The sequence below is a fragment of the Ranitomeya variabilis genome, chromosome 4 (assembly GCF_051348905.1).
Source record: "Ranitomeya variabilis isolate aRanVar5 chromosome 4, aRanVar5.hap1, whole genome shotgun sequence".
NCBI classification, from domain to species: Eukaryota; Metazoa; Chordata; class Amphibia; order Anura; family Dendrobatidae; genus Ranitomeya; species Ranitomeya variabilis.
Genome location: NC_135235.1, coordinates 750,386,357 through 750,405,674, shown reverse-complemented (window position 1 = coordinate 750,405,674; position 19,318 = coordinate 750,386,357). Strand labels below are relative to the sequence as shown.

The 19,318-nt window shown below is 48.3% G+C and overlaps 2 protein-coding genes across 2 annotated transcripts in view; both read right to left on the bottom strand.

Moving 5' to 3' along the window:
• Positions 1 to 6,992, bottom strand: part of CACNG1 (calcium voltage-gated channel auxiliary subunit gamma 1) — a 41,001-nt gene extending 34,009 nt beyond the window's left edge. The window contains exon 1 of the mRNA XM_077257842.1: positions 6,692 to 6,992. Within this exon, the coding sequence (XP_077113957.1) occupies positions 6,692 to 6,932 (241 nt within the window). The 5' untranslated portion in view covers positions 6,933 to 6,992. The remainder of the gene's footprint in view (positions 1 to 6,691) is intronic.
• Positions 6,993 to 15,339: 8,347 nt separating this feature from the next.
• The window catches only part of CACNG4 (calcium voltage-gated channel auxiliary subunit gamma 4), a 34,914-nt gene continuing 30,935 nt past the window's right edge, over positions 15,340 to 19,318 (bottom strand). Inside the window, exon 4 of the mRNA XM_077257841.1 lies at positions 15,340 to 18,150. Coding sequence (XP_077113956.1) covers positions 17,615 to 18,150 — 536 coding nt within the window. The 3' untranslated portion in view covers positions 15,340 to 17,614. The remainder of the gene's footprint in view (positions 18,151 to 19,318) is intronic.

The window sequence follows — 19,318 nt, the reverse complement described above, 5'->3', positions numbered from 1 at the left end:
ACAGGACAGGAGGAGTGGTACTGTGCAGTGTATATATACAGGACAGGAGGAGTGGTACTGTGCAGTGTATATATACAGGACAGGACATGTGATCATGTTCAGTATCGCTCTTTTTTGCCCCCAGTATTCAGTATTATTGCTGGGCTTTTATGTTTCAGCCACTCCCGGGTTTCGGCACCCTTCCTTCTGCACGGTATTGCATGTGATTAATATTACTGGCATGCTTCTTGGCAGGTGCACGTGAATAGTGAGACGTCTCGGCAGCTGTTAGGGGCCACGTTCCAAGAGTCTTTCCCAATTTGTGCTTGGGATCTGGGTAACGTTTATTTCTGTGAGGTTTCGCTCTGCTCTTTTCCTGCTGTCGGTGTCCGGTGATGTAGTGTGGATGTTACGCGCTGAAATGCTGCTTCGTGTGATGAAAACCAGCGTTAACAGTGTCTGATCACACCACTATCGTGCCCCTCTCCCATTCTTCCATACATAAAACTTCTTCAGTGCAGTGCTGCAACTTTATAACAGATTTTATTCTTCTATTTCTCACCATTTTCATGATATCTGATTGATGTAAGTCAGTGGAAACATTGTAATCAATATCCAGAGGTTACACAGAAATCCTTTCACACAGTTGAGGGTTTGCTACCTTTGTATCCATTAAAACAAAACTAGGCAACATATTGTCTGGGAGATTTAAAGCACAGAATCGTGCCAGAAAGACCCAGAGTCCCAAGGACTAAACAACTCCATAAGAAACATAAGAAGAAAGGAGTAAAACGGAGAAACCAAATACTGCAAATAATTTATTGAATAATACAAAAGTTAATACATGCAAATATAATAGCACTGTGAACAAAGGGGATGGTAAGAAAAGGGGTGAGTCCCGACCAGCATAGGCCACCACCCAGATGGAAAAAATACCCTATACAGTAATAGTGTGAAGGCAGCCACCCATGAACATAAAATAAGTCCTATGGAGACACATAGTGATACCTCATACTAAAAATACCAACAGCCAAAACGGGCGCTTACCGATAGGGTACGGAGGTGGAATATGCCGGGTGGGATTCAGTCCTGCGAGACCCCCGACGCGCGTTTCGCTAGCGCGAATGCTTGAGCTTTATCAAGGGGAATGCCTTAGACCGTAAGAGGACCTGTTCAAATAGTTCCGGGTGTGTATCACGTGAATAATCACGTGTACAGATTCAACCAATAATGGCCCTGGGTTGCGGCGCGTGCGCGGTTACGGTCCCCCGTCCCACGTCCGAAGCGGCGTCAAAAAACATCGCGCAGACGCGGCGGGATAGAGTCCCACCGCGCCTGCGCGAGGCAAACAGACGCCGCACGGACCGGGAGCAGAGGGAGCCAAAAGCCGCGCACGCGCACTCAGGCCAAAGTAAAAGGTTTGAATCAAGGGTGAAAACCAGGTAGTGAACCGCAGCACTTTTAGCATATATCTAAAGGGGGAACCCGATCAGATTGTTCATATATGTAAGTATCTGCCTATAATGCCCAGGTGACAAACCATGGCATAAGCAGATTAATATAATACTGGAATCGGCTAAATAGTATTAATACCAGAGGGATACAAGGACGACTATATTGTCACATATGTATAAGAGTCTATAAATATAGAAACAAAAGAACATGCAATATACATAAATATGCCGGGTTCACAATATTATATACAATTTAGACAAGTAATAGCCATATTGGAATGCCTTGTATATATAGCATTCCGCTGAAAGGTAGCAAAAAACCAAAGTTCAGTGTTGCAGTAGAAATGATCCAATGAGGGGTCCAAGAAGGGTCAAAGGGCATCAGATGCATATTATACAAACTGAAAAAATAAAAAAGAAAAAATAATGAATAAAAACACAATAAAAGAAGGACAAAAAATCCCACTGAGGGACCCACCAAAATAGGGGGCCGGATGGATGAACAGGTATTCAAGTGACAAGAATGAAGAACAAGGGTGATAGGTACGGGTTAAGAGCAGCAGAGAATAAGTATGGAAACATAGGCAATTTATCCCAAAAATGAGGAGAAACTCAGAGACTCATTGAGTCCATTCGGGGTCAGAGTATTGAGGCGCACAATCCAAGCAGCCTCTCGTTGTGCCAATACTTTTTTATAGTTACCACCTCTGGCCCCGAGATGGACACAGTCGATGCCCCTGACCTGAAGAGTCCCTGCATCACAATTATGGTATTTTCTAAAATGGCGAGGGAGTGTCTTCAAGTCAGTTTCATCGGTAGCTGTACATGCGGCATTAATATCTCTGACGTGTTCCCGAACTCGTACCCGGAGTTCCCTGGAAGTAAGTCCTATATAAATCCGAGAACATCCGCATGTGGCATAATATATGACATTAGACGTGCCACAGGAAATGTGTTGTCTAATGTCATATATTTTGGAACCGTCAGAGGATTGAAAAGTCGAAATCCGTATCATATTGACACAGGCTACACAATGGCCACTCAATGAGTCTCTGAGTTTCTCCTCATTTTTGGGATAAATTGCCTATGTTTCCATACTTATTCTCTGCTGCTCTTAACCCGTACCTATCACCCTTGTTCTTCATTCTTGTCACTTGAATACCTTGATACTCTATCCCGCCGCGTCTGCGCGATGTTTTTTGACGCCGCTTCGGACGTGGGACGGGGGACCGTAACCGCGCACGCGCCGCAACCCAGGGCCATTATTGGTTGAATCTGTACACGTGATTATTCACGTGATACACACCCGGAACTATTTGAACAGGTCCTCTTACGGTCTAAGGCATTCCCCTTGATAAAGCTCAAGCATTCGCGCTAGCGAAACGCGCGTCGGGGGTCTCGCAGGACTGAATCCCACCCGGCATATTCCACCTCCGTACCCTATCGGTAAGCGCCCGTTTTGGCTGTTGGTATTTTTAGTATGAGGTATCACTATGTGTCTCCATAGGACTTATTTTATGTTCATGGGTGGCTGCCTTCACACTATTACTGTATAGGGTATTTTTTCCATCTGGGTGGTGGCCTATGCTGGTCGGGACTCACCCCTTTTCTTACCATCCCCTTTGTTCACAGTGCTATTATATTTGCATGTATTAACTTTTGTATTATTCAATAAATTATTTGCAGTATTTGGTTTCTCCGTTTTACTCCTTTCTTCCTTTGTATCCAGTGTAGATGATGATTATTGTACTGATACATTGTAACAAATCACCGGGATAGAAAAGGGAAGGAGGGGGCAAGGAAGGGCAGGAGAGAGCAGGGAGGGGAAGGAAAGGGCATTAAAGGGTAGGAAAAAAACAGCAGAGGTCAGGACAGTAGAGGGCAGTAAAAGGCAGAAAAGAGCAGGAGATGGCACTGCAGGAGAGGGCAGAAAAGAGCAGAAGATGGCAGGACAGAAGAGGGCAGGAGAACACAGGAAATAGCAGGAGAGTGCAGGAAAGGACAGGAGATGGCAGAAAAGCTTAAAAGAGGGCAGAAATGAGCAGGAGATGGCAGGAAAGGTCAAGAAAGGGCAGGAGATTGCAGGGAAGGGCAGCAGAGACAGGAGATGGCAGGAAAGGGAAGGAGTTGGCAGAAGAGGGCAGAAAATGACAAGAGTGGGAGGGAAAGGGCAGCAGAGGCAGTGGATGTCAGGAAAGGGAGGGAGGTGGCAGAAGAGGGTGTGGGAGGGCAGAAGAGAGCACGAAAGGACAAGAGGGTACAGGACATGGCAGGGCAGGAGATGGCAGGAAAGGACGGAGAGGGCAGGAAATGAAGGGAGAAGGCAGATAAGGGCAGCAGAGGCAGTAGATGGCAGAAAAGGGAAAACGAGTGCAGGAATTGGCAGGAAAGGGCAAGTGATGGCAGGAGATGGCAGGACAGTAGAGAGCAGGCAAAGACAAAAAAGGGCAGGAGATGGCAGGGTAGACAAGTGTAGGAGGGGGGCAGGAAAGGGCAGGAGGAGACAGGAGATGGCAGGAAAGGAGAGGGCAGGAAATGAAAGCAGAAGGCAGGAAAGGGCAGCAGCGACAGTAGATGGCAGATAAAGGCAGGAGAAGACAGAAAAGGGTAGTACAGTGCAGGAATGAGCAGAAAAGGACAGGTGAGGGCAGGAAATGGCAGGAAAGTAGAGAGCAGAAAAAGGCAGGAGATGGCAGGGCAGGATAGGGCAGGAAAGGGTAGGAGATGGCAGGACAAGAGTGGGCAGGAAAGGGCTACAGCGGGCACGAGATGTCAGGAAAGGGCAGGATAGAGCAGGAGATAGCAGAAGATAGTAAGAGGAAGCAGGAAAGACCAGGAGATGGTAGAAGAGGGTAATAGGGCAGGAAATTACAGGGGAGGGTAGGAAAGGGCATCAGAGGCAGTAGTTGGTCGGAAAGGGCAGGAAATTGCTGTAAAGGTCAGAAGATGGCAGAAGAGGGTAGGAGAAAGCAGGAAAGAGCAGCAGAGGCAGTAGAAGGCAGGAAAGGGCAGGATATGGCAGAAGAGGGTAGGAGAGGGCAGGATAGGAAAGTGCAGGAGATGGCAGAAAAGGGTAGGAGAGGGCAGGAAATGACAGGAGATGGGAGAAAAGGGCAGGAGATGGTAGGAAAGGGTAGGAGAGGGCAGGATATAACAGAAGAGGGTAAGAGGGAGCATGAAAGGCTAGGAGATGGCAGAAGAGGGTAAGAGAGGGCAGGAATTGACAGGAGAGGGTAGGAAAGGGCATCATTGGCAGTAGATGGCTGAAAAAGGCAGGCGATTGCAGTAAAGGTCAGAAGACAGCAGAAGAAGGTAGGAGAAAGCAGGAAAGGGCAGGAGAGCCAGTAGATGGCAGGAAAGGGCAGGAGATGGCAGAAGAAGGTAGGAGAGGGCAGGAGATAGCAGAAGAGGTTAAGAGGGAGCATGAAAGGCCAGGAGATGGCAGAAGAGGGTAAGAGAGGGCAGGAAATTACAGGAGAGGGAAGGAAAGGGAATCAGAGGCAGCAGATGGCCGGAAATGGCAGGAGATTGCAGTAAAGGTCAGAAGACCGCAGAAGAGGGTAGGAGAAAGCAGGAAAGGGCAGGAGGCAGTAGATGACAGGAAAGGGCAGGAGATGCCAGAAGAAGGTAGGAGAGGGCAGGATAGGAAAGTGCAGGAGATGGCAGAAAAGGGTAGGAGAGGAAAGGAAATGACAGGAGATGGCAGGAAAGGGCAGGAGATAGCAGAAGAGGGTAAGAGGGAGCATGAAAGGCTAGGAGATGGCAGAAGAGGGTAAGAGAGGGCAGGAATTGACAGGAGAGGGTAGGAAAGGGCATCATTGGCAATAGATGGCCGGAAAAGGCAGAAGATTGCAGTAAAGGTCAGAAGACGGCAGAAGAGGGTAGGAGAAAGCAGGAAAGGGCAGGAGAGGCAGGAGATGGCAGGAAAGGGCAGGAGATGGCAGAAGAAGGTAGGAGAGGGCAGGATAGGAAAGTGTAGCAGATGGCAGGAAAGGGTAGGAGAGGGCAGGAAATGACAGGAGATGGCAGGAAAAGGCAGGAGATGGTAGGAAAGAGCAGGAGATAGCAGAAGAGGGTAAGAGGGAGCATGAAAGGCCAGGAGATGGCAGAAGAGGGTAAGAGAGGGCAGGAAATTACAGGAGAGGGTAGGAAAGGGCATCAGAGGCAGTAGATGGCCGGAAAGGGCAGGAGATTGCAGTAAAGGTCAGAAGACGGCAGAAGAAGGTAGGAGAAAGCAGGAAAGGGCAGGAGAGGTAGTAGGTGGCAGCAGATGGGAGAAGAAGGTAGGAGAGGGCAGGATAGGAAAGTGCATTAGATGGCAGAAAAGGGAAGGAGAGGGCAGGAAATGACAGAAGATGTCAGGAAAGGGTAGGAGAGTGCAGGCGATGGTAGGGAAGGGTAGGAGAGGGCAGGAAATGACAGCAGAGGTAGTAGATGGCAGGAAAGGGCAAGAAAGTGCAGGAGAGGGCATGATAAGACTGACTTCACAAACACAGATGGAGATGTGAGTATTGGTCAGTGAGGGTCCAAGTGCTGAGACCCCCACCACTAAATTAAAGCAGTAGAGTCAAGCTGATCAATGAGACTCAGATAGTGCTGGGAGCACCTCTTCTTTTTAGCGATCAGTGGGGTCTCAGCATCTGGACCAACGCAACCAAAACTTCTGACGTGTCTGAGTCACTTTAACCCCTCAGCTGTGATTATAAGGATGTTCTTTTCCTCTGACAGCAGACAGCAATCATGAAACTGTAGGGTGAGGAGTGAAAAGATAAAGTTCATTAGAAAGGTGGAGACCGTGTCATTACTTAGTTATGAACTCCAGTGAGATGCAGGCAGTGATGGCGCCGCTTTTCTCACGAGTAGACAATCTAATCAGCAGTGAAAATCAATCATGGTGGATCTGACCTTAACACTATACATACAGAGTATGTGTCTGTGGAATTGTCACTCTCATCATTTCCCCCATGTTAGAATGTCCCTTTCTGGATGACCGATTCCTTGTCCGAAGAGCTAGCGCTCATAAGAGGTGTCAATGAAATCAGTGCAGATGCTCATAGTGACCAATCACATTCCAGTAAAGACACTGAAACAATGTATCATGTGTTGCCATGGAGACCCGGTAGTAATTGTTACATGCTAACCCTCATTGTATGAACAGAGAGTTACAGATTTGGGGCTTCAAAGAGGGACATGGTGGTCTGTGTGACCAAAAATCTGGAGGTTTATGACAGCCACTCATTAGTGGTCTTGCTGCTTACCTCCGGGAAGACTGAGGGGGCCGCACGGTTTGCTGATCACGTCGTTCCATTCCACGAAAATTTTCTTGGTGCACAAGCGCCATAAGCCGAAGTGCGCCATCTCGCACAGCTCCTCGTGGTTTTCCACTTTGGGGCTCATGACGGCCCAGTGATCACTCATGACGGCGGCCAACATCAGAGACACCCCGATGAGGATGATGCAGAAGGTGATCCGAATCTTCAAGGCTTTCAATTCCATCATGGTGGCAGTTCAGTGGGGTGTCGGGGGGCTTGTTGTCAGCTTGTCCTGTCGCCTCCTTATCCCTGCCGTGTCTGAGGCTGTGGCTGAGATTGGAGAAGGGGCTGGGCCGGACCCCGCAGCTGTTGGGATCTGTCAGTGTGGGTTACACACAGAGCAGAGGATGCTGGGACGTGCTATTACTGCCGGACCCTTTGGTTTTCTCTTTGGCCGCAGTGAAGTTGTTGCTGTAAATAATTACGTTGTCGCTTCCTGACGATTGTTTGTTTGTGGCCAAAAACAAGAAGAAAAAGGAAAAAAGTTTCTAAAAACATTTTTACTGCACAAATAAAAAAGTCACTAAAGGCCAAAGAGAGGCAGAAGTAGTCCATCATCCGACGAGAGCGGAGCCTAGGAGTCACCAGGATTCATGGCCAGCGATGTGCAAAGATACAATGTTTGGTATTTATAAACATTTGTTACAACCTTCCAGGTGTGAACAATGGTCTCTGGAGCATTATAATGGGGGAGGTTTATTAATGGGGTCTGTGATGGGTGGGTGGGCTCTTAGGCCCCTTTCCCACATCAGTCTTTTGCCGTCAGTCACAATCCCTTGGCTCGATTGTGAAAAACTGATGCGACGGATCCGTTTTTTCGCCGGATCCGACTTGCGGATCTGGCTAATTAGATCCTAAAAAAATCGGAGCATGCTCAGTTTAAAAAAAACCGGAATCCGTCGCTGGATTCCGTCATTTGACGGATCCGGCGCCCATAGGCTTCCATTTAAGCAGACGACGGACGGCGATGGATCCGTCGCCATCCGTTTTTTCGACGTACACAAAAAACATTACTTTGTCCGTTGTCTCCGGCCACTGGATAAACAATTTTCGACGGATCCAGCGAACGACAGATGAAACTTGAGGCCATCCGTCACTAATACAAGTCTATGAGAAAAAAAAGGATCCAGCGGCATCAGTCGCTGGATCCGTTTTTTTCAAAATTCGACTGATAGCAAAAAACTTATGTGTGAAAGGGGCCTTATATTGGGGTACGGGGTGCATGATGAGTGGTGGGCTCTTATATTGGGGTACGGGGTGCATGATGAGTGGTGGGCTCTTATATTGGGGTACGAGGTGCATGATGGGTGGTGGGCTCTTATATTGGGGTACGGGGTGCATGATGAGTGGTGGGCTCTTATATTGGGGTATGGGGTGTATGATGAGCGGTGGGCTCTTATATTAGGGTTTGGGGTGTATGATGAGTGGTGGGCTCTTATATTAGGGTTTGTGGTGCATGATGAGTGGTGGGCTCTTATATTAGGGTTTGGGGTGTATGATGAGTGGTGGGCTCTTATATTGGGGTATGGGGTGTATGATGAGCGGTGGGCTTTTATATTGGGGTATGGGGTGTATGATGAGTGGTGGGCTCTTATATTGGGGTACGAGGTGCATGATGGGTGGTGGGCTCTTATATTGGGGTACGGGGTGCATGATGAGTGGTGGGCTCTTATATTAGGGTTTGGGGTGTATGATGAGTGGTGGGCTCTTATATTGGGGTATGGGGTGTATGATGAGCGGTGGGCTTTTATATTGGGGTATGGGGTGTATGATGAGTGGTGGGCTCTTATATTGGGTTATGGGGTGTATGGTGAGTGGTGGGCTCTTATATTAGGGTATGGGGTGCATGATGAGTGGTGGGCTCTTATATTGGGGCATGGGGTGTATGATGAGTGGTGGGCTCTTATATTGGGGTATGGGGTGTGTGATGGGTGGTGGGCTCTTATATTGGGGTATGGGGTGTATGATGAGTGGTGGGCTCTTATATTGGGGCATGGGGTGTATGATGAGTGGTGGGCTCTTATATTAGGGTATGGGGTGCATGATGAGTGGTGGGCTCTTATATTAGGGTATGGGGTGCATGATGAGTGGTGGGCTCTTATATTGGGGTTTGGGGTGTATGATGAGTGGTGGGCTCTTATATTGGGTATATGATGAGTGGTGGGCTCTTATATTGGGGCATGGGGTGTATTATTATTATTATTTATATAGCACCATTAATTCCATGGTGCTGTACATGAGAAAGGAGTTACACACAGGATTATAGATATCATTTACAGTAAACAGGTTTACAGTGACACACTGGTACAGAGGGGAGAGGACCCTGTCCTTGCGGACTTACATTCTATGGGATAGTGGGGAAGAGACAGAAGGTAGGGGTGAGGCGGCGGCGGCTCTGGCGGTGGTGAGGCGGTGGTGAGGCGGCGGCTCGGTTATTGTAGGCTGTAGGCTTTCCTGAAGAGATGGGTTTTCAGGTTCCGTCTGAAGGATCCGAGGGTGGTGGATAATCGGACGTGTTGAGGCGTGGACGTATGATGAGCGGTGGGCTTTTATATTGGGGTATGGGGTGTATGATGAGTGGTGGGCTTTTATATTGGGGTAGGGGGTGCATGATGAGTGGTGGGCTCTTATATTGGGGTATGGGGTGTATGGTGAGTGGTGGGCTCTTATATTGGGGTATGGGGTGTATGGTGAGTGGTGGGCTTTTATATTGTGGTATGGGGTGTATGATGGGTGGTGGGCTCTTATATTGGGGTATGGGGTGTATGGTGAGTGGTGGGCTTATATTGGGGTATGGGGTGTATGATGGGTGGTGGGCTCTTATATTGGGGTATAGGGTGTATGATGGGTGGTAGGCTCTTATATTGGGGTTTGGGGTGCATGATGAGTGGTGGGCTCTTATATTGGGGTATGGGGTGTATGATGGGTGGTGGGCTCTTATATTGGGGTATGGGGTGTATGATGGGTGGTGGGCTTATATTGGGATATGGGTGTATGGTGAGTGGTGGGCTTTTATATTGGGGTATGGGGTGTATGATGGGTGGTGGGCTCTTATATTGGGGTATGGGGTGTATGATGGGTGGTGGGCTCTTATATTGGGGTATGGGGTGTATGGTGAGTGGTGGGCTCTTATATTGGAGTATGGGGTGTATGGTGAGTGGTGGGCTCTTATATTGGGGTATGGGGTGTATGATGGATGGTGTGTTCTTATATTGGGGTATGGGGTGTATGGTGAGTGGTGGGCTCTTATATTGGGATATGGGTGTATGGTGAGTGGTGGGCTTTTATATTGGGGTATGGGGTGTATGGTGAGTGGTAGACTCTTATATTGGGGTATGGGGTGTATGGTGAGTGGTGGGCTCTTATATTGGGATATGGGTGTATGGTGAGTGGTGGGCTTTTATATTGAGGTATGGGGTGTATGATGGGTGGTGGGCACTTATATTGGGGTATGGGGTGTATGGTGAGTGGTGGGCTTTTAAATTGGGGTATAGGGTGTATGATGGGTGGTAGGCTCTTATATTGGGGTATGGGGTGTATGGTGAGTGGTGGGCTCTTATATTGGGATATGGGTGTATGGTGAGTGGTGGGCTTTTATATTGGGGTATGGGGTGTATGGTGAGTGGTGGGCTCCTATATTGGGTATGGTCGTCCTACTGCGAGTGTGGGGTGTACTGTGGAGCAAATAGTGTGGGAGAATTCCCTGTGGGGTGTCATATTGTGGGGGGCACTAATTTCTCTTTATGCTGCAGCACGTTCCTCTCTGTGTCTCCGGTGACGGCTCCCATGTGCCCGGACCCCACCTATAGTATGTTTTAGGAGCGGGGCCGCAATATGGAGCGGCTCAGGTAACACGGACATATGTGGGGAATCGATCACCAGCTGCGGGAACATTGGGTTCAGCTCTTTACATTGTTTATTTACTATTTATGCTGTGATTTTATGGATGTTCTGCAGCAGCTGAGGTGTATTATGAGGTTCTTCAGCGGCTGAGGTGCATGATGAGGTTCTGCAGCAGCTGAGGTCCCATCCCGGCCCCATGTGCCACTCTGTGACTCAGTCTGGTAATCTGATAATATCTCCCAGGAGGCCGAATGTCTGAGTCACCGCAGCCTCCTCTTCACCCTCCCAGATAATGAGAATACCAGCTGTGCAGAGGAGCCAGAACTGACTCCAAACCAGAGACCATGCCATTCTCTGCACACCCCAGGGAGGAGCAGTGACCTCATCACCCCAGGGAGGAGCAGTGACCTCATCACCCCAGGGAGGAGCAGTGACATCATCACCCCAGGGAGGAGCAGTGACATCACCCCAGGGAGGAGCAGTGACCTCATCACTCCAGGGAGAAGCAGTGACATCATCACCCCTGGGAGGAGCAGTGACATCATCACCCCTGGGAGGAGCAGTGACTTCATCATCGTAGGGAGGAGCAGTGACATCATCACCCCTGGGAGGAGCAGTGACTTCATCATCGTAGGGAGGAGCAGTGACAACATCACCCCAGGGAGGAGCAGTGACATCACCCCAGGGAGGAGCAGTGACCTCATCACTCCAGGGAGAAGCAGTGACATCATCACCCCTGGGAGGAGCAGTGACATCATCACCCCGGGGAGGAGCAGTGACATCACCACCCCTGGGAGGAGCAGTGACTTCATCATCGTAGGGAGGAGCAGTGACATCATCACCCCTGGGAGCAGTGACATCATCACCCCAGGGAGGAGCAGTGACATCATCACCCCTGGGAGGAGCAGTGATGTCATCTCCCTGGGGAGGAGCAGAGATGTCATCACCCCGGGGAGCAGTGACATCATCACCCCAGGGACAAGCAGTGACATTACCCCAGGTAGCAGTGATGTCAACATCCTGGGGAAGAGCAGTGATGTCATCACCCCAGGGAGAAGCAGTGATGTCAACACCCTGGGGAGGAGCAGTGATGTCATCACCCTGGGGAGGAGCAGTGATGTCATCACCCTGGGGTTGAGCAGTGATACTGTATTATCAAATTCGATGAAATCTTCTTTGCACAAGTTGAATGTTTGTCCGATATACCGCAGCCGCGCGGCAATTATCTGATGTGTGGACAGTGCTCGATGTTACAATGTATCACTTTCCTCCATAATCCTTTTCCTATAGACTCTTGTCGGACCTTTCTTCCTCTCTACATTCACATCGTTCATCTGATTATCTGCTGGTATGAACATTGATGATATGATAGACAAGACTATGGCATCACCTGTCTCCAGCCGTGGGACTATAACCCCCATTGTCCTAATATTCTGCTTCTCTCCTCATTGTCTGAGATACATGTGAGCAACGTTCCTGATACGTAACATTTTCTGGTGCCACCAGACGTGTAAATGTGTGGGACGGGGCTATTACAGACGTAGCGTGGTTGACCCTATAAGTGGGCGGCGGACGCTGTGTGCAGCCGAGGATACTCGCAGTGTGATTACCGCTCTAGTCTCTGTCGCACATTACATGGAGATGGATCCATTTCAGCTCTGTAAACCAGATCTACGACCACCGCTTATTATCAACTAGATCCATACTAACCCTATGACACTTCTCCATTCAGAATGGGGGCACAGGGATGACTATTACTGAAACGGAGTCCTGACACAGATACACAGCTGAGAAGACAGTATCAAACATGATGAGATTAGATGCTATTGGAGAGCCAGGTAGGGTACGGTTAAATGCCAGCCCTACAAGTCCTGATTGTCTGCACCTGGATAGCTATGACTAGAACCAGGCCATGTGTTCACTCGTCTGTAAGCCGAGGGAAGCTGAGCAGAGCGGATTGTGTTGGAGCTAGAGAGTGACTCTGAAAAGAGACTGCACAGGTCGTGTGAAGCAAACAGTAAGTATCACTATTTCCTATGGATAAGACCTGGGTTTTTTGCCACCGAACAGCTCAGCCGTGTGTGAGTAGCCAGGGTCTGTGTTTCGTTAGTACCTGTACAATACTAGGGACATTGTGTCCAAAGAGGCTGCCCGAGAGAGTGAACTCATACAATTGGTGGAGAATGCGGGCAGCAAATCTCAAATAGCACAGGTCATTACAGATTAAAGACTGAGTGTCCTGGGTAAAGGCAGCGACAGTGTTGCAAACACGGTCAGAAAGCATAGAGGAGTTTATTAATCAACTGGTCCAGGCCAATCTGTAGCAAGAGTAGCAGCAACAGCAGCAGACCCAAAAAGAAACCAACAAACTCCTGGTCCAGCAGTTGCACCAGCAGCAGAAGGCTCTCTTGGCAGAAATTGTCAGGGCCAGAGAGATGGCACCGGTATCCGTCGAACATTGTGAAAGACCTTGCAGAAAATTACTCTGGAGGACAATGTCGGGGTTTTCTTGACTGTTTTTGAGAGGGTGACAAAGAGGGACAAACTACCCAGAGCAAGGGCAGAGGTCCTCACTCCATACCTTACTGGGGAACCACAGAAAATGCACTTTGACAGCACCCTGCGGGATGCAGTCTAGAAGTGGAGATTGTGGCGCAATTGGGAGTAACCCAGTTCATCAGGGCACAATAGGTGCACCTTTGGTGCTACAATATGGACAAGCCTCCCCGTTCCCAGATGTTTGACTTGTCACACCTGGTGCAAAAATGACTACAGTCTGAGACTTGCTCTCCATGCAGATGGTGGAGTGGCGGTGGACTGATATATTCACTCACTACTGAAAACCATACAAAGCTGGGTTATCCAGGGAGATTCCAAGAATGTAGATGACCTAGTGAGCCTGGCGGAAAGATACTTGGCCATGGAGAACAACTCCCTGAGAAATCAAGGGAGCCCGAGGGTACATTTCTGGGACATGCAAAAGACAGGGCCCAAAACCACATCTGATGGGCGTCCAAAGACCAAGGATGTATCAGAGTGAGGTTCCAGGGGTATCATTGTCTGTTGGAGGTGTTGAGTCACATATCAACTGTTTATCCCTTGACCTTGGACCAATGGACTACAGTGGAGGCCAGCGCTGCTCCTAGTTTACCTAATGGTGAGGGGCCTCAGGCATGCCAGGTGATTGTGAACCATGTCCAAGTTACGGGACTCCTGGACTCAGGGAGTTTGATAACCCTGGTAAGGGCCAGACTTCCGCATGTGCTAGTCGAGGGAAGGAGGTGGAAGTAAGGGGTATCTGTGGAGACACCAAGAACTATCCCATGGCCCAGGTGGACATACACAGACTGTGGTTCAGTGTCCCACCAAGTGGGAACTGTCCAGGACCTATTGCATTGTTATCGGTCATGATTTTCCATTGTTCTGGGACTTGTGGGCTGAAGCTGTAGACCAGAAAGACTCCAGGAGTCGCTATGGTAAAAGGTCCTATGGTGTAAATGGTGAATTTCCGGTCACTGTACCGGCTAGAGAGGAGGATGACGAAGCCTCCCCTGAAGCCAATGTCCCTGAGCTGGAGAAGTCCTGGGACAACTATGGGACTGGCCAGCTCAGGGACTTAACAGTAAAAGGTACTCTGGGAAATATAAAAAATGTAATGCTGTTACATGGGTTTCCCCAGGAGATAAGAGACGGTAATCATTTTCCGTATTTGGTCAGGCATAATAATCTGGGGCCAGATAAAAAAAGCGCCTCCTCAAGGTTCAAGAGAAACAATCCAGGGGGAATAATCGGTCGGCTTGAGTGAGACAATTTATGCTGGGGATCAGGTACTTGTGTTAGTGCCCACAGGGGATAACAAGTTCCTTACCCAGTGGCAAGAACCCTATAGTGTTGTGGAAAAGGTGGGAGAGGTCAACTGTAAAGTACACCAACATGGGAAAAGGAAGCCCTTCCTCATATGTTATGGCAACCTTCTAAAACCCTGGAAGGATAGGGACCAGCTTGAAACACCTTGCTTGTTGGCCCAGTCAGAAACCAACATGGTGGGTTTCAAAGTGGCAGAAAGTTTGTCTTGTTCCCAAAACAGCATGGTACCTAAAAATAGGGGCTGGTTCTCGGAAATGGTAGGTCACTCTTGTGTCAATAAGCGTAAGCCTCTCGCTCCGGTCAATTCAAAGTCCTGTAGGATTCCTGAGACCGAAGTGAAGATAAGTTTCAGAAGAGGAGACACGGAACTGGCCCTCTGTAGGTACTATGGATTGACAGATGGCTTCGGGCAGAAGGGGGAGATATGTAGGAAAGCCAGGTAGGCTAGGGTTAATTCCTAGCATTTCAGGTCCTGATTAGCTGCACCTGGATAGCTAGGCCTTGTGATCACTGGTCAGTCTGCTGGGGGATGCTGAGAAGAATGGATTGTATTGGAGCTTTAGAGAGACAAACTAGAATCCCTCTCAGAAGAGTCAGGACGCGATGTAGCACCAAACTGCAAGTATCACTGCTTGGTATGGACGATAGTCGTTTTGTTTGACCGGACAGGTCAGCCGTGCCTTCCTGGCCAGGATCTGTTTTGTTTAGTTAGTGCTGGGATTTTATGTTCATGACTTTATTTTCGATACTGACCAACCTGTGGAAATAAACAATATTCCGTGTGTGACCTAAAAAACCCTGTGGCTTCGTATTCTAAGCGACTGCCCAAGAGAATGAACCCCTACCATTCACAGCTCAGTAGACAGTATCACACATGAAAGGATTAGATACATTTCTCAGTATCACGCATGATAGGATTAGATCCTACTGCCCCCTGTAGTTGTATTAAGGAATCACACTCAGATTTGGAAAATTTTCCTTTATAAATATCACATTTTGGACATTTCTGAGATTTCGCACTTTCTGGGTGGAAACTGTATTAACCCCTTTATTGTATTACTGTGGGAGTTGTGAGGGTGGCGCTAGTGGAGGGGTGGGGTCGAGTATTTGTTCCTGGAGGAAGTACTTATCTGGAGGCAGAATGGACCCACTGCCCACCCCTCCACTACGATCCTGTCCCCCCAGAATGGTCTGGAGGAAAACAAAGTCCCAAACTCTGGATCTAAACTATGGGGAATGTTCTATAGATCTGACGAGTCACATGTCTATTTTCATAGTGCAAAATGTCCTGGTCATTGGCTCCAGGAATAACAAGGTCACCATGTCTCACCTGTAGACCACGCTGGTGAAGTTGGTTCTTCTCTACTTCTGGACTTCAAGACTTGGGTGTCCTGAGTATCTACAGAACATCATGTTGGATATTAAGGGGGTCCTACAGTAATTTTTGCAGTTTCCACCCTGAAGCATACAAAGTTTTTCGGACGTTCACAGTGTAGGACAAATCTATCAAAAGTGAGGAGAGAACAGAGGCTACAAAGTATCACATTTGTGGGGCTACAAAATATCAATGAATGAGGATACAAAGTGTCACATGAGAGGGTTTGGGGTTGTGGAGGGGGTTCCTGAGTTTTGTAGTAAATGTTTTACTATGCTTTGGTAGCCAAACCTATCGTCTTAGAAGTTTGGTCATCACCAATAGTGGAGAAGACCCTGGAGGTGACCGGTTGGTGAGAGACTTCGATATTTTCTAAAGACTCTCTACATTTGACGTTGACTATCTTGAGGCATCTCCAAGGTCATACAAGTCTTGGTCAATTGGAATACTGATGTTGGCCAAACCTGTGGCCACCATTACTCATGGAAGAGCCTTTGATGATGATGATGGTAGGAGATGGGTCCTTAGATGCTGATGACTCTAGTAAGGCATTGTCTTTAAGACGAGGATCAATCTTCATGAAGAACTTCACATGGATGGGAAGATGAATGCCAATACTCCCCCCAACCTTTATACTTCAAGTTTTAGTCAATGTTTCATTCCTCCAGGGTTCAGGATGATGGTCAACAAGTCAGCCAAGTCCTTGAGAGACCATAGAGGTGGGGGGAGGGGGTGGGGTCAGAGGGTCTTTTGGAGGTGTCACTACTGATATGTATTATGGCAGGAGGACCATATACTATTATCTTATAGACATGGTCATGAGGTGTTTGCAATAGGTCTCTGATCTTTTTTACCAGAGCCAGGAGGCTGCGAGTAAAGCACCAAGGACTCACAAATGTTCTCCAAAACTCCAGGTGAAAAACATTGACTTAATGGGTGGAAATGACTTTGAGGGTATGTACACTTCTGCAACAGATTTGCATAAAAAAAAATCAGTAGTCTCACATTGGGTGTATACATCTCCTGGGCAAAGCTTTATATCTCACTGACTACAAGAAACCCTCATATTTCCTTCTGACCCTCAGGCCTTCATAACGGCCATTTGGAGGATGGTCAAAGGGTTCGTAGTCTGTAACCATGGATACACATAGCTTTGCATAGGAGCTCTAAACAGTAGACACTTTACAATGAAGACCATAGTTGCTAAAGTATTCATACCCTTAATTGTATTAGACCAATGCAACAGTTTAGGTATTGAATAACAGTCACGCTGATTAAAAAGCTTAACAGCAGGGCCATGACGGAATCTGTCTATGGTCGGTGCCACCTTCTCACAAGATCTCCTTAGTCTTATGGGACCCCCAAATAATAATAATAGAAAACCTTCCTGAAGCAAACAACTTCTCCATACAACACGAAGCTTTGCATTTTTGGGGGTTGTGGTTGCAAATGGCTTATTTGGCAGAACAATAATTCCTATTCCAACAATAATTTTGAGACACACAATTAATTGTTTTCCTTTTCTTCTCATCCTAGACCTTTCCTGCCTATAGGTGACCTGGAAACCTCAGTGCATTACTTTATGGCTAGGAGGGTATGGTAAAAAAACTACTCAGTCTAGCACAAAACATGAGTTTGGGTAATTGCAGACCCCATGGCGGTGCCACCTTTTCTCTGTTACTTACAGCAATAACTTAAAATCCTGTCTCTGCCATCTTACCCTCCAAATACTGATCTGACTCGTGGTCCACCACAATGGCCGACCCCTCAACCCTAGGCCTTGGTCACACTGGGGTGGTCCTTCTGTTTACCAAGCTGATGTGAATACCTTCCTTTAGTTCTTTCTGGAAGCAGTTGTGGACTTGCATGAAGCTGATATCTTGATCAGGGTGAAAACTGGCAGGGGTGGTGATTTTCAGTGGTTCCCGGGACAGGGTGTACATGGAAATGTCCCCCATGGGGATGGCACTAGCATATTTGATGGCAGCTGAAGACACTTCCCGGGATGGAGAAGCCTCTGTAGACCTGGAGCTGGACCGAGATGGTCTCCTCCGATACCTGTAGCTCGGAATTCTGGCATACGGCGAGGAAGATGACTTCATGAATTCCCTCCTGGACCTGAACCTTATCTCCTTGTTCCGTTCTATATAGATATTTACAGCCAGGACCCCAATAGTCTCCGCCACTATGAAGGACAGCGCCCCGAAATAGAAGGACCAGCCGTAGTTGTAGTGGTTCTTCTTGTCCTCGTCCTTCTTGTCACTGGGGTCGCCGGCATTGCTCGATATGTACACGATGATACCAATGATGTTGCTGAGACCTGGGGATAGAAGAAAAATGTAGCGCGGCAGTTTAAAGCATGGTGGAGAGTCATGAAAATGAGCTGGAGACATTGATCACAACTGTGCAGTAATGGAACTGAACTGACAATGAGCTGTAGCTACTGATCATAATCTGTCCTAATGGAACTGCACTGCAGTTGAAAGCATGGTGGAGAGATATAAAAATGAGCAACAACCACTGATTAAAGTCTGTTCTAATGGGACAAAGCTGCACTTTAAAGCATGGTGGAGAGTCATGAAAATGAGCTATAGTCACAGATTACAGTCTGCCCTAATGGAACTGCACTGCAGTTTAAAGCATGGTGGAGAGTCATGAAAATGAGCAATAGGCACTGATTATAGCCCGTCCTATCCTAATGGGACTGAGATGCAGTTTAAAGCACAACGCTATCTGAGACAATGTCTGAGTTACTGTCAGTGATTGTTGTTGCACCTTAATAGACCAGAGATGCAGTGTAAAGCATGGAGTATGGACAGAACATCCGATTTATCTTCTGAAAGTGGAGGAGTTCAGACTTTGTCAGACTCCAATAGACAATGCAGAAAAAAAAAAAAGATGGTGTCACTGATTATAGCTGTACCCTAATGGAGCTAAGCTGCAGTGTAAAGCACTGAGGGAAGACAGAGCAACAAGTCTTTGAAACTGGGGGTGGAGGAGGTGGCGTTACTAACACTGGGGGTGAAGGAGGTGGCGTTACTAACACTGGGGGTGGAGGAGGTGGCGTTACTAACACTGGGGGTGGAGGAGGTGGCGTTACTAACACTGGGGGTGAAGGAGGTGGCGTTACTAACACTGGGGGTGAAGGAGGTGGCGTTACTAACACTGGGGGTGAAGGAGGTGGCGTTACTAACACTGGGGGTGGAGGAGGTGGCGTTACTAACACTGGGGGTGGAGGAGGTGGCGTTACTAACACTGGGGGTGGAGGAGGTGGCGTTACTAACACTGGGGGTGAAGGAGGTGGCGTTACTAACACTGGGGGTGAAGGAGGTGGCGTTACTAACACTGGGGGTGAAGGAGGTGGCGTTACTAACACTGGGGGTGGAGGAGGTGGCGTTACTAACACTGGGGGTGGAGGAGGTGGCGTTACTACCACTGGGGGTGGAGGAGGTGGCGTTACTAACACTGGGGGTGAAGGAGGTGGCGTT